General features: G+C 39.0%; 1 protein-coding gene across 1 annotated transcript in view; it reads right to left on the bottom strand.

Annotated features, from left to right (window-relative positions):
- Positions 1-14,473, bottom strand: part of Vom2r60 (vomeronasal 2 receptor, 60) — a 106,395-nt gene that overhangs the window by 52,665 nt on the left and 39,257 nt on the right. Inside the window, exon 5 of the mRNA NM_001099480.1 lies at positions 8,628-8,855. Coding sequence (NP_001092950.1) covers positions 8,628-8,855 — 228 coding nt within the window. The remainder of the gene's footprint in view (positions 1-8,627; positions 8,856-14,473) is intronic.

Here is a 14,473-nt window from a genome sequence, read left to right on the forward strand (position 1 = left end):
TAAAGGTATCCCAACCAAAGAGAGCCCAGGTTCAGATGGGTTTAGTGCAGAATTCTATCAGACCTTCATAGAAGTTCTCATACCAATACTATCCAAACTATTCCACAAAATTGAAACAGATGGAGCACTACCGAATTCCTTCTATGAAGCCACAATTACACTTATACCTAAACCACACAAAGACACAACAAAGAAAGAGAACTTCAGACTAATTTCCCTTATGAATATCGACGCAAAAATACTCAATAAAATTCTGGCAAACTGAATCCAAGAGCACATCAAAACAATCATCCACCATGATCAAGTAGGCTTCATTCCAGGCATGCAGGGATGGTTTAATATACGGAAAACCATCAACGTGATCCATTATATAAACAAACTGAAAGAACAAAACCACATGATCATTTCGTTAGATGCTGAGAAAGCATTTGACAAAATTCAACACCCCTTCATGATAAAAGTCCTGGAAAGAATAGGAATTTAAGCCCCACACCAAAACATAATAAAAGCCATATACAACAAACCAGTTGCTAACATTAAACTAAATTGAGAGAAACTTGAAGCAATCCCACTAAAATCAGGGACTAGACAAGTCTGCCCACTCTCTCCGTACTTATTCAGTATAGTTCTTAAAGTTCTAGCTAGAGCAATCAGACAACAAAAGGAGATCAAGGGGATACAGATTGAAAGAAGAAGTCAAAATATCACTATTTGCAGATGATATTATAATATATTTAAGTGATCATGAAAGTTCCACCAGAGAACTACTAAAGCTGATAAACAATTTCAGGAAAGTGTCTGGGTATAAAATTAACTCAAATAAATCAGTAGCCTTCCTCTATACAAAAGAGAAACAAGCTGAGAAAGAATTAGGGAAACAACACCCTTCATCATAGTCCCAAATAATATAAAATGCCTCGGTGTGACTTTATCCAAGCAAGTAGAAGATCTGTACAATAAGAACTTCAAGCCTCTGAAGAAAGAAATTGAAGAAGACCTCAGAAGATGGAAAGATCTCCCGTGCTCATGGATTGGCAGGATTAGTATAGTAAAAATGGCCATTTTACCAAAAGGGATCTACAGATTCAATGCAATCCCCATCAAAATACCAATCCAATTCTTCAAAGAGTTAGACAGAACAATTTGCAAATTCATCTGGAATAACAAAAAACCCAGGATAGCTAAAACTATCCTCAACAATAAAAGGACTTCTGGGGGAATTACTATCCCTGAACTGAAGTAGTATTACAGAGCAATAGTGATAAAAACTGCATGGTATTGGAACAGAGACAGACAGATAGACCAATGGAATAGAATTGAAGACCCAGAAATGAACCCACACACCTATGGTCACTTGATTTTTGACAAAGGAGCCAAAACCATCCAATGGAAAAAAGATAGCATTTTCAGTAAATGATGCTGGTCAACTGGAGGTCAACATGTAGAAGAATGCAGATCGATCCATGCTTATCACCCTGTATAAAGCTTAAGTCCAAGTGGATCAAGGACCTCCACCCCAAACCAGATACACTCAAACTAATAGAAGAAAAAGTGGGGAAGCAACTCGAACACAAGGACACTGGAGAAAATTTCCTGAACAAAACACCAATGGCTTATGCTCTAAGATCAAGAATGGACAAATGGGATCTCATAAAACTGCAAAGCTTCTGTAAGGCAAAGGACACTGTGGTTAGGACAAAATGGCAACCAACAGATTGGGAAAAGATCTTTACCAATCCTACAACAGATAGAGGGCTTATACCCAAATATACAAAGAACTCAAGAAGTTAGACTGCAGGGAGACAAATAACCCTATTAAAAATGGGGTTCAGAGCTAAACAAAGAATTCACAGCTGAGGAATGCGGAATGGCTGAGAAACACCTAAAGAAATGTTCAACATCTTTAGTCATAAGGGAAATGCAAGTCAAAACAACCCTGAGATTTCACCTCACACCAGTCAGAATGGCTAAGATCAAAACCTCAGGTGACAGCAAATGCTGTCGAGGATGCAGAGAAAGAGGAGCACTCCTCCATTTTGGGTGGGATTGCAGACTGGTACAACCATTCTGGAAATCAGTCTGGAGGTTCCTCAGAAAATTGGACGTTGAACTACCTGAGGACCCAGCTATACCTCTCTTGGGCATATACCGAAAAGATGCCCCAACATATAACAAAGACACGTGCTCCACTGTGTTCATAGCAGCCTTATTTATAATAGCCAGAAGCTGGAAAGAAACCAGATGCCCTTCAACAGAGAAATGGATACAGAAAATGTGGTACATCTACACAATGGAATATTTCTCAGCTATCAAAAACAATGACTTTATGAAATTCATAGGCAAATGGAAGGAACTGGAAAATATCATCCTGAGTGAGGTAACCCAATCACAGAAAAACACACATGGTATGCACTCATTGATTAGTGGCTATTAGCCCAAATGCTTGAATTGCCCTAGATGCACAGAACACATGAAATTTAAGAGGGATGATCAAAATTCCAATGCTTTACTCCTTCTTTAAAAGGGGAACAAGAATACCATTGGCAGGGAATAGGGAGGGAAAGATTAAAACAGAGGCAGCAGGAACACCCATTCAGAGCCTGCCCCACATGTGGCCCATACATATACAGCCACCCAATTAGACAAATAGGATGAAGGAAAGAACTGCAGGTCGACAGAAACTTGATGTAGATCGCTCCTGAGAGACACAGCCAGAATAGAACAAATACAGAGGCGTATGCCAGCAGCAAACCATTGAACTGAGAATGGGACCCCCGTTGATGGAATCAGAGAAAGGACTGGACGAGCTTGAAGGGACTCCAGACCCCATATGAACAACAATGTCAACCAACCAGAGCTTCCAGGGACTAAGCCACTACCCAAAGATTATACATCGACTGACCCTGGGCTCCAACCTCATAGGTAGCAATGAATAGCCTAGTAAGAGCACTAGTGGAAGGGGAAGCCATTGGTCCTGCTAAGACTGAACCCCCAGTGAACGTGATTGTTGGGGGAGGGCGGTAATGGGTGGAGGATGGGGAGGGGAACAGCCATATAGAAGGTGAGGGGGAGGGATTAGGGGTACGTTGGCCAGGAAACCCAGAAAGTGAATAACCATCGACATGTAAATAAGAAATACTCAGGTTAATAAAGAAAAAAAAAGAAATGTAAATAAAACAAAAAACAAAAAACAAACAAACAAAAAAAATTGACATTCCATTTTTGTGGATTTTTTTTCCTTTGATGACTATCCCCTCCTCTTTTGGTTAATTTTGGTTTGAAGTCTCTTTGTTTAGATATCAAAATGGCCACACCATGTTGATTTTCAGGTTCATTTACTCTAAATATCTTTTTCAATCCTTTATGCTCAAGTAATGTCTATCCTTGATGCTAAATTTTGTGTCTTGCATGCAATAGAAGGGGAAATCCTGTTTTTGAGTACATTCTCCCTTTTATAAAAATTTGTTTTAATATTGAGAGACCTCAGTGACCAATGACTGTTAATTCCTGTCATTTGTTGTTGTTGTTTTTTTTTTTTTTTTGTTGTTGTTGTGGTGGTGGTGGTGGTGATGGTGGTGTGTGTGTGTGTGTGTGTGTGTGTGTGTGTGTTTGTGTGTGCACGTGCATGTGCACATGATTTCAAATGTGTTCTTCTGTACTCTTGGTTTAGTTGGTGCACAATTATTTACTTTCTATGGTTTCTTGTATGTAGTTATCCTCCTTGGTTTGGATTTTTCTTTTAGCCCCTTTTCAAGGCCTGGGTTTGTAGGTATAGAGAGTTTAAGTTTGACTTTATCAGGGAATTTCTTATTTTCTCCAATTATGGTGATTGAAAGATTTGGCGGGTATTGTAGTCTGAGCTGTGATCTCTTAGAGTCTGCAGCACATCTTTCCGTGACCTTCAGGTATTTAGAATATCCTCTGAGAAGTCCGTGAAATTCTAACATTGGCGCCTTTTTCGTTACTAGATCTTTTTTCTCTCTAGATTCCAATATTATTTCTTTGTTCTGTATGCTTAGTGTTTTGATTATTATGTTCTAAGGGCATTCTCTTTTGGCTTTCTGCCTAAGAACATAGTGTATAAGGTACATTTTGCAGTTTTATAGACATCTCTTTCTTTAGGATAGGAAATTTTTCTTTTATAATTTTGTTGAAAACATTTTATGGGCCTTTGAGCGTGGATTCTTTTCCTTCCTCTACTCTTATTACTTGTAGGTTTGGTCTCTTCATATTATTACAGGTTTCCTGGCTTTCAATATGCATGCTACCCTGTACATAGCCACAGAAACTAAGTAAATGGAAAGTGAATAGGAGGGAGGTGAAGATCTCCCAAGGAAGGGAAATAGAATATGCTGTTATGGAGTGATGGAAATGAGTGGGATGGTAGAATTAAATGATAATAGGAATGAAAAAGGGGTTAGGAAAGGAATATGATGCAGGACAACTTATACTAAGGATCACAAGGAAACTGGCTATTATACAAGCTTTCTGAAATATATACACTCATGAAAGACATATAAATGGAGTCACCAAATAATAGTGTCTATGCCTCAACTACAGCTTCTTATGTCACCAAGTGAAACCTCTGTTGTCAGGAATGAGTTATACCTAATGAGTGATTGGCCAGAAATCTCAAGCTATTTTGAGTTTGCTGGTTGCTCTCCACAAACGAATGGTAAAGCTCTATTTATTGCTGCATACAAGACTTAGATATATCATTAAACACATGTGAGTTGAGATGGTGTCTACCTAGAGTATTTTCCCTACCAACTAGCTTTCATGGTACTGGAAGGTACTCTGCATGCTACCACAGGAGGGATATAACCATCTGCCCTGGTATCAACCCTGACACAGTTGTAACTTGCCTAAAAGTTATGCTATTGCAATAGTGGCACAAACATTGAGGGAATAACTAACCACTCTCTGATACGGCTTACTTCATGAAACAAACCATTCGTGTTACTTCCAGTTTATCCAAGTACCTGAGACTGGATAGGTCACTGACCAAGGTGAAACTAAGTAACATTGTTCTATTAAAGGAACATAGCAATAAAATGACTCCTAGTGACATCCTGCACACTTAGATCAGTAGTTTACTCAGCACTTATGAACAAAGCTTCTTCTTGCAGGAGATGGGAACAGAGACATACAACTGGACAATGTGCAGACAGTGAGAGACTTTAGAGTACTTAATCCTAGATGGGATTTATCCATTGAACTCCTATACCATCTATGATGAAGGGTGTTGTGGTTTGCCCTGGAGTTTTCTGTATTTTGATGCTAATTCCACTGCCCCAAGGACAGCTGCCTAGTTGCACACTCAGGACTCAGGTGACTTCACTAGAACCTTTTCCCCACTGAATTTATAAAATACAAGTGAGGGGCAGGTACAGGATAGAAGGAGGCCTGTCATTGGAGGAGAAGGAAAGATGGATGGGAGTGAAGTTTGAAGGAAGAGGAGGAGACTGGAACTGAAATGAGGAAGAGACAGGAGGGAGAGAGAGAGAGGCCATGGCAGGTGATTTTAAGATTCTGCTCTGTGTATTTACAGGTTGTTATTAATGTTCCTAAGGGATGGATGGTACTGGGTTTTGTATGTTTAGGTGGGCAATCATATCTTATCAATTGGGCCAAAGGTTATTGTGTTGTGTGGTGTTTTATGTGTAGATTTAAGTGTAATGGAGTGTGGGGCGGCTAGTCTGGGCCGCCACAGAATTGGAATGTGTGCTTCTGGCAAGATATCCAGCAGATATCTTGGGGGCACTGAGGTGCTATACCAAGCGAGGTAAAAGGTAACCCTACTTTTTATATTTTTTATATTTTACAACAACAGAAGGGAAGGTCAAAAGATTCTAAGATTGGAAGAGAGCAGACGACTTTAGGAAACAGTGTCTTCCAGAGATAACATAATGATACAATATGAATTCACAGAGTCTGTGGCACCATGCACAGGATCAGATTAGGTTCAAGCCAGTCAGTGTCCCAGCACTGAGAAGGAGAAGCAGATACAGTATGCTACCCCTAACCAAGAAGCTCTGTAATTGATACCTGCTTGCAAAGGAAAAAGTAGTTTCCTTTGATAGAGTCTCATTAGATCTATTAGTCGCAGTTCAGGCAAGGCTGAGCATTAATTGTCTAGCAGGAAAGGAACTCAATGGTGGGTAGTTTTGTGGGTTTTTCTCTCATATTGCTTTTCTTGTGTATTTTTTAACTTATTGGTCTTTTGCCTAAACACGTTGGTTTCCATTTTTGTGGGTTCCTTTTTATTTTATTTCATGTATACTTCCTATCTTCTTCTTTTTTATTTTTAGAAGGGAGATGGAAAGTAAAGTTATATACTTGGGTGAGCAATATGTTGGATAGGATCCTCAAGGATTCACTGCAATGGAAAAGCATGATCAGAATATAATGTATGGAAAACATTTTCTGAATAAATAAAAAAACACAAATAACCTGAAATATGCATTTTTAATATGTGAGTAGTAAGTAGTTAGGAAGCAAAAATCCAGTATATATTTTTCTGTTTCAAGGTAATTTTATTTTTAATTTTTGTGAAATTGTATAGCTTAAATTATATAAAACACATCATTTAACGTTTTATATATTTATATCATTTTAACATCTCAATAATATTTAAAAACTATAGACAAAACTTAAAATATCAGTATATAAAATTGCAAAAACTGACATACAAAAGAAAACATCAAGAAAAATAGGCAATATAAAAAAGTATGTTAAATCTTTTCCCGCAAAGTTTTTTTTTTCTTTTTTTTTTTTTTTCGGAGCTGGGGACCGAACCCAGGGCCTTGCGCTTCCTAGGTAAGCGCTCTACCACTGAGCTAAATCCCCAGCCCCTTTTCCTGCAAAGTTTTGATCATGAATCTTTCATTTTCTAATACCACTCAGATCTCCACCAACTCACCACTCACTCAACTCCATCCCTTTTCTTTCTGTTTAAAAAACAAGAAAACAGGGGTTGGGATTTGGCTCAGTGGTGGAGCGCTTGCCTAGGAAGCGCAAGGCCCTGGGTTCGGTCTCCAGCTCCGAAAAAAAGAACCAAAAAAAAAAAAAAAAACAAAAAAACAAAAAAAAAAAAACAAGAAAACAAACCAGAAAACAAATACCCAACACACACACACACACACACACACACACACACACACACACACACACACGCAAAAGACCAATAAGACAATAAGTGCCCAAAGAAATATGTATACAAATTAATTTTTTTGAGCCTATGCCTGATTTCTGCTACTGCTACACATCTCTTGTCTTGTCTGTTACACATGCACACTGGGATATTTGAATGTGGTTGTATGTTTTGGAAAATGTCAAGTAAAAGGCTAGACAGGGATGGCTTTTTGCTATATCTTTACACATAGGGCTTACCTTGGGCAACACTGAGAAGAATGGAATAGAATGTATTAATTACATTTTAGTCATGTGTTTTCTAGTGCCAACTTCCCTGGACCCTGAGAGCAATCTGTGGTGTTGTATCAAACTGTCTATTGTGTGCCCAGGACTATGCACCTTGTTCTTTTCTTCTGTATATAAGTTTATGCTCCATATAAACTCCAAACTTCTGCAGTACATCCCATTTTTCCAGAATTCCACCAAGTGACTGACAGCTCATCTTACCCTAAATCATAACCTGAGTCCTGTTCTGGGGACCTTGTTGTCCAGTGAATTGTGATGGTTTTATACTTTCAAGACAACATTTACATTTAGTGTCTGTCCTCAATAACTTAAAGTGAGAAACAAGGAATTTCACTTATAGGAATCAAAGAATATCTGTAGGTAATAAGGAAGCTGTATGATAATCGGTAAATTATAGCCAAGTACAGTATTCTTCATATTTAAGCTTCCTCCCAGGACATAATTAAATGTATTTACTATGCCTAGTGAGGGTAGCTGTTGAGATTAGCAGGCTGTAGTAACACTGCATACTGAGCTTCATCCTTGTGTGCAGTACATTTTCTTTCTTTTTTTGCGCTGTATCCCTTTAATGATGGGTATGCAAATGCATGGTGGCCATGCGTTACAGTTTGTCCAGAATAACACAAGCGTTCAAAGTGCAACCTCCTGAACTGAAACAAGAACTAACCTCGCCAACACCTAGACACTTTCCCTTCCTTTTTGTTTTCTTTTTTTTTTTATCTTTATTAACTTGAGTATTTCTTATTTACATTTCGATTGTCATTCCCTTTCCCAGTTTCCAGGCCAACATCCCCCTAATCCCTCCCCCTCCCCCTCTATATGGGTGTTCCCCTCCCCATCCTCCCCCCATTACCGCCCGCCCCCCAACAATCACGTTCACTGGGGGTTCAGTCTTGGCACACACACACACACACACACACACACACACACACTAGCAAAAGCACAATACGACAATAAGTGCCCAAACAAAGAAATATGTATAAAAATTAATTTTTAAAAAATCTACCTAAGTAGCACCGAGTTTCCTGGGTTTAGGGCCTGCCCTGAAGTGAGCCTCCACTGGAAGAAACTACTTTGTTCTTTATGAGAGTGTGTCTATTGCAGATAGCTTCTGGGGTTAGGGGTAGTGCAAGGAAGATGAGTTTTACTACATGTAGTTCAAAGTGTCACCATTATACCCAACTCACCTCTGTAATTTCGGTGGGCCACTCTATTGTGTCCTCAGATAAAGATAATTGTTGACCAAGTGGACCATAAGGGGAAAATTGTCCAACTTTCACCTTAAGTTGAAGACCTTCTGGAAAGTTCCAGTAGTTGAGAATGTCATAGTCTGCATTCAACTTCATTTTCTCATTCAAATTCACTTGTTCTCCAGCAGGATTAGTAAACTGCATGTTCTTCAGAAAAGGGTGCAGCTAAAAAGGATAGATTATGCATTACCTTATGATTAAGTTAGTACCAGAGTGAAGATATATAACCCAAGAGTTAGTGAAAGTCTCTTATTATGTAAATCTTTGAAGCATAAGGCAAATTTAAACAGGTATAGAAAACATAAGACAAATGGCAGCATATGTATCTAATTGTGTAACATTTCTGAAAATGTCAGTCGAACAGACAGTTCTGAATCATCCACAAAATAATTAGTAAATGAATAAAAGTCAGGTAATTGTCAGTTTGTCTAAGAAAAGTTAGCCCTTCCATTTATTTTCAGAATTAACCTGTCTTGGTGTCCTTTCTGTTGCTTTGATAAAGAGCTTACAGCTTACAGTCCTGAAGACTGTGGAAGGCCAAAACAAGAAATCAAGGCAGGAACCTGGAGGGAGGAAATAAAGCAGAGACTGTGGAGGAATGTGCTTCTTGACTTGCTTCCATGGCTTACTCAGCTTTCATTCTTATGAAGTCAGGGCAATTTGACTAGGGATGGCACTGTCCTCGGTGGACTGGCCTCTTCAACATATCATCAATCGTTAATCAAGAAAATACCCCACAGACTTGCCCACAGGCCAATCTGATAGATACAATTATTCAGTTGAGTTTACCCTTCCCAGGTAACTCTCATTTGTGTCAAATTGAAAAAAACTAGCCAGTCCATTGCTCAAAGTAAAAAGAGGCCTTGAAAACCTAAAGTGGTGATAGATGAGATTCTTTAAGTGTCGGGAGTAGGCTTAACATCACTTAGACACATCAGTAAGTTTTCTTACAGGGATGTAGTTCAGTTGGTAGAGTCGCCTGGCATTAGTGAAATCCTGGGTTTGATCCGGGCTATGCATAGACTGGGTATAGTTGTTCATGTCTGCTATCTCAGCACTCAGGATGTAGAGGCAGGAGAATCAGAAGTTTGTTGTTGGTCTTGGCCGCATAGTAAATGTGAAACCAGGAAATCTAAGCATATTACATTCTTCATAAACAGCAATAATGACAACAACAAAGAAATAGTTTTCCTTTCCTTTGTTTTTATGTAAATAAAAAGGCATATGTTCAAAGGACCTTAAATCTTACTGCAAAGGCAGTCTATTTCAAAACATTTAGGAAATGAAATCAGCATAGATGTCCATAAACTGATAAATAGATAATTAAAATGTGTTACATTTACATAATGTACCCTTATTCATCTGTAAAGAAAATGGAATTATGGTAATTTTATGAAAATGGATGTAACTGGAAAACACCATACTGAATGAAGCAGTGCAGGACCAGGAAGACCAAGGTAATGTGTTCTTTTCATTTGTAGAAGATAACTTTGAATGGTTAGATTTGTAAACTTACTGGGATGTTTATAGGGACCAGGGAGTTAGAATGGGCTTATGAGACAGGGAAAGAGAAGAGGCAATAAGTGCTGAGGAGGACATATTAGAACACTTAAGGAACAGAAGAGCATTGTAGGTAGAAAAGTTTAACACAGAATAGGAGTGGAGAATAGAGAAGAGGATGGGGAGAGAATTTAACTAACCAAGTATGAAAAAGGTCTATGGAAATCTACTGTTTTTTTTTTGTCCAGTAAAATTATAATTAAAAAACAGCCAGAATACGGCAAATACATAGGCGAATGCCAGCAGCAAACCACTGAACTGAGAACGGGACCCCACTTGAAGGAATCAGAGAAAGGACTGAAAGAGCTGAAGGTGCTTGAGACTCCATATGAACAACAACGCCAACCAAGCAGAGCTTCCAGGGACTAAGCCACTACCCAAAGACTATACATGGACTGACCCTGGACTCTGACCTCATAGGTAGCAATGAATAGCCTAGTAAGAGCACCAGTGGAAGGGGAAGCCCTTGGTCCTGCCAAGACTGAACCCCCAGTGAATGTGATTCATGGGGGGGAGGATGGCAATGGGGGGAGGATTGTGAGGGGAACACCCACATAGATGGGGAGTAGGAGGAGTTAGGGGGATGTGGGCATGGAGACCCGGAAAGGGAATAACATTTGAAATGTAAATAAGAAATACCCAATTTAATAAAGATGAAAAAAAGAATGGGGGGGGGGGATTAGGGTGCTGATGTCCTGGAAATCAGGAAAGGGTATAACATTGCAAATGTAAGTAAGAAATACTCAATTTAATAAAAATGGAAGAAAAAAGAAATGTAAATACATAAAATATCCAATAAGAAAATAAAAAAAACTCATTTGGAATTGAGGCGTCTTGCATTATTGGATATTTCTTCTCACAGAAGCCAAAATTTTGAAGCAAAACTCCCAGTTCGGGTATAGATTAATTTCTTAGGAATTGTTTGTCAGGGGATCCAGAGATTGCCCAAACAACTCAGGCGATTGCCATTGCTTCTGCTTGTCCATCACTCATATTATTGTTAAAGGTACCAAGCTACAGACCTGAGCCTAGAGTCCTCCCTCTAGGCTAGCCTTTGGGGGTGGAAGTCATAGATACTCTTGGGGAAGCAAAATCATCAATAGTACCCAGCTGCAAACCCTTTGATTATGATAATGACCTTTTTGTCTAGATATGTTCACTGGGAAGATAGTAGCATGAATCTTACAATGAATTTGAAACACAGAACATGGAGGGAATTCATAGCTTTTAGTCATGGTGGGAGAGGACATTGGCCTTAGCAAGGAACATTCGGTTACTTGGCTAAGTAGAAATGGTATCCACCTGCTTTCTAAATACTTATGATTATACTCACGTGTTAGTTTTGCTTTCATTATTAATTAGAAGAATTTCTTGGAATTCAAAGGTTTACAAGTGGTCAAATTGCTAAGAAATAGTCACTTTGACTTATGTAGAAGTTAGAATGATAAAATGTCCCTCCTAGGCACAGATATTTGAACAGTTTTTCCTTCGTTGAAGCTGTTGTTAGGAGGAGGATTAGGAGATGCTGCCTTGTTGGGGAAAGGATGCCATTGGGTGTGTACCTTCAGAGTATAAAGATTCATACTGCCCCAGTTTGCCAGCTTTGATTCATTCTTGAGTTAGAGGGTGTGAGCTCTCAGTATCCCGCTCTGGTTGTTAAGCAGTCCTAACATGTCCTGCCATGCTGTCCTTACAATTATGGCCTCTAAACCTCTAGAACTGTTAGAGGAAGACAGCGTTTTTTTCTTATCAGTCGCTCTGTTCACAGTGCTTATTCACAGCAAGAGGAAAGTAATTAACACAGAAGTTAGCTCTTCTGCTGTGAAGAACAAAACCATGTTGTTTTGTGGAAGAATGTGGGAGTTTGTGGAACTTTGGAGTAGAAAAGCAGTTGATTGCTATAAACAGAGATTAAAGGCCTTTTAGTAGAACCTGGAAGACACTTGAGAACAGCATATATGTACTGAGGGGACAGGTCAAGAAGTTACAGAAAGGAAAAACAGTAGCAACTGGGCAAGAGGCCATTCCTATGACATTTTGGGGTAAAATTCCACTTGCCTCTGCCTTCATCCTAAAACTTGCCCAAGGGTTTTTTTTCTTTTTTCTTTTTATCTTTATTAACTTAAGTATTTGTTATTTACATTTTGATTGTTATTCTGTTTCCCGGTTTCTGGGCTAACATCCCCCCCTGTTGATTCTTTGTATAGTCCTTTTTGTTTCTACTTGGTTGATTGAAGCTCAGAGTTTGATTATTTCCTGCCTTCTACTCCTCCTGGATGTCTTTGCTTCTTATTTTTTTCCCTAGAGCTTTGAGGTTGCGGTCAAGATGCTGATATATGCTCTCTCCTTCAACTGCATTTTTAATACCGAGTCACAAAGTCCACATTCTGAGAATAAGAAGCATACTCGGGCCTGCATGTCAATACCCTACACCTACAGTAGGCTGAAACAGGAGTAACAGTTTGGAGGGGTGACTGATCCAGATTACCATGGGAAAATCGACTTGTTTTTCCATAATGGAGAGAAGGAGGATTATGACTCCAGTTCAGAAAATCCTTTAGGGAGTTTCCTGGCACTGCCATGTCAATTATATCAATGGGAAACTGCAAAAGCCTAATCCAGGCAAGATGACAAAGGCGATGATTGTATGAGTCATTACTCCAGGAAAGCACCAAGACTTGCTGAGGTGCTTGCCAAGGGTGGAGCAAAGACAGCATGGGTAGTAGAGAAACATAAGTATAAATAGAAGCTAAGACCACATGACCAGTTGTGGAAATCAGAATTATAATTGACATGAGGGTTTCTGTTATATTTGTTAAGAATGTGTTTATACAGATATGTCTTTTCCTCTTTAATTTCTTTATTGTGTAATGACACATCAATTAAGAGAATATCAGTGGTTATCATATTTACATTCGAGACACTAGGCGTTGTCTCTCAAAGGGCATTGCCTCTTATGTTAAATTCATAGTGCATTTGTGGTTGTGTGAGGGACAGCTATATCATGTTTAGGTGTGGTTGTGACCTGGTTATTGTTTTTCTTTAGAAATTAAGCTGCCATGAGCTATGATTGTGTGTCAAGTTGACAAGTGGTGGGCTTCTGTTGGATATTCTTGGTTGTCAATTTGACTACATCTATAGTCAACTAATAACCAAAATGGAGGGTACACCTGTGAGGAAGTTTTGCATAATTTGAAGGAGGAAGATCCACTTCTAATATAGATCTTTGCTGTAGGAAGAGAAGCTTTTAATACCAATCTTTTTATTTGGGAAAAGACAGGTCTTTAACCCAGATCTTTGATCCAGATATAATCTGGTCTATGTCTTCTGCTGAAATCCTACATAGAACTTGGAAGAGGGAAGCTTATGCTTTTTGCTTTCTTCCCCTCTCCTCTTTAGCAAGTCATTTTTTTTCCCCAGGGGAATTATAGCCTCCTTCTACTGGGTTCCATCATATAGTAAAGAGGAGCTGAGATGTCCAGCATTATTGACTGAACAACAATAGAATTCTTGGGCTTTCTCTTCATAGCCAGCCATTGTTGGATTAGCTGGACCACATCCTACAAGTCCCTCTGGAAAGCCCAGGCTAATACAGTCACTGATGCCTTTCTCTCCACCAGCCTACATTTGATACTGTGAAATCTGGCCAGTAGAGATGTTTACAACTCAGTTGTAATCGCATCTGATGTGGTATGGGCTATCTGATGCACTAGGTTACTACACTCCATTTCTGGCCTGTAACCAAAAGGAGTGGCAGGAACTTATATTTTTTTATTTTTGGTTGGGGACTCTTGGGGGTCTCCTTGATCAAGAAGTCATATGGAGGTGTCCCATACCTGTTCCTAGAATTTTTGTTGAGTAATTCTTGGCTTCTATAAACATTCAAATTATCTAGCCATATAGAGTTTCTATCCTCATATCTTTAAAAGCATATTATTTCAAGTTTAATTACATATAGTAGGTTTTAATGGTTTTCTTATAAATTCTTAGTCACAATTAGCTATCTCTCATGTTCTCCCTCTTTTTAAAAGAATTGTTTTATTTATTTACATTCCAAATGTTGTCCCCTTTTCTGGTCCCCAGTCCAAGAATTCTTCACCCCATCTCATCATCCCTTTACCTATGAGAGGGTGCTCAGCCCCATCCCCCTCCCCCCGGGGCATCAAGTCTGTACAGGATTAGGCCCATCCTCTTTCACTGAGGCCAGACAAATCCTCTCTTAC

The sequence above is a fragment of the Rattus norvegicus genome, chromosome 12, assembly GCF_036323735.1.
Source record: "Rattus norvegicus strain BN/NHsdMcwi chromosome 12, GRCr8, whole genome shotgun sequence".
Classification (NCBI taxonomy): domain Eukaryota; kingdom Metazoa; phylum Chordata; class Mammalia; order Rodentia; family Muridae; genus Rattus; species Rattus norvegicus.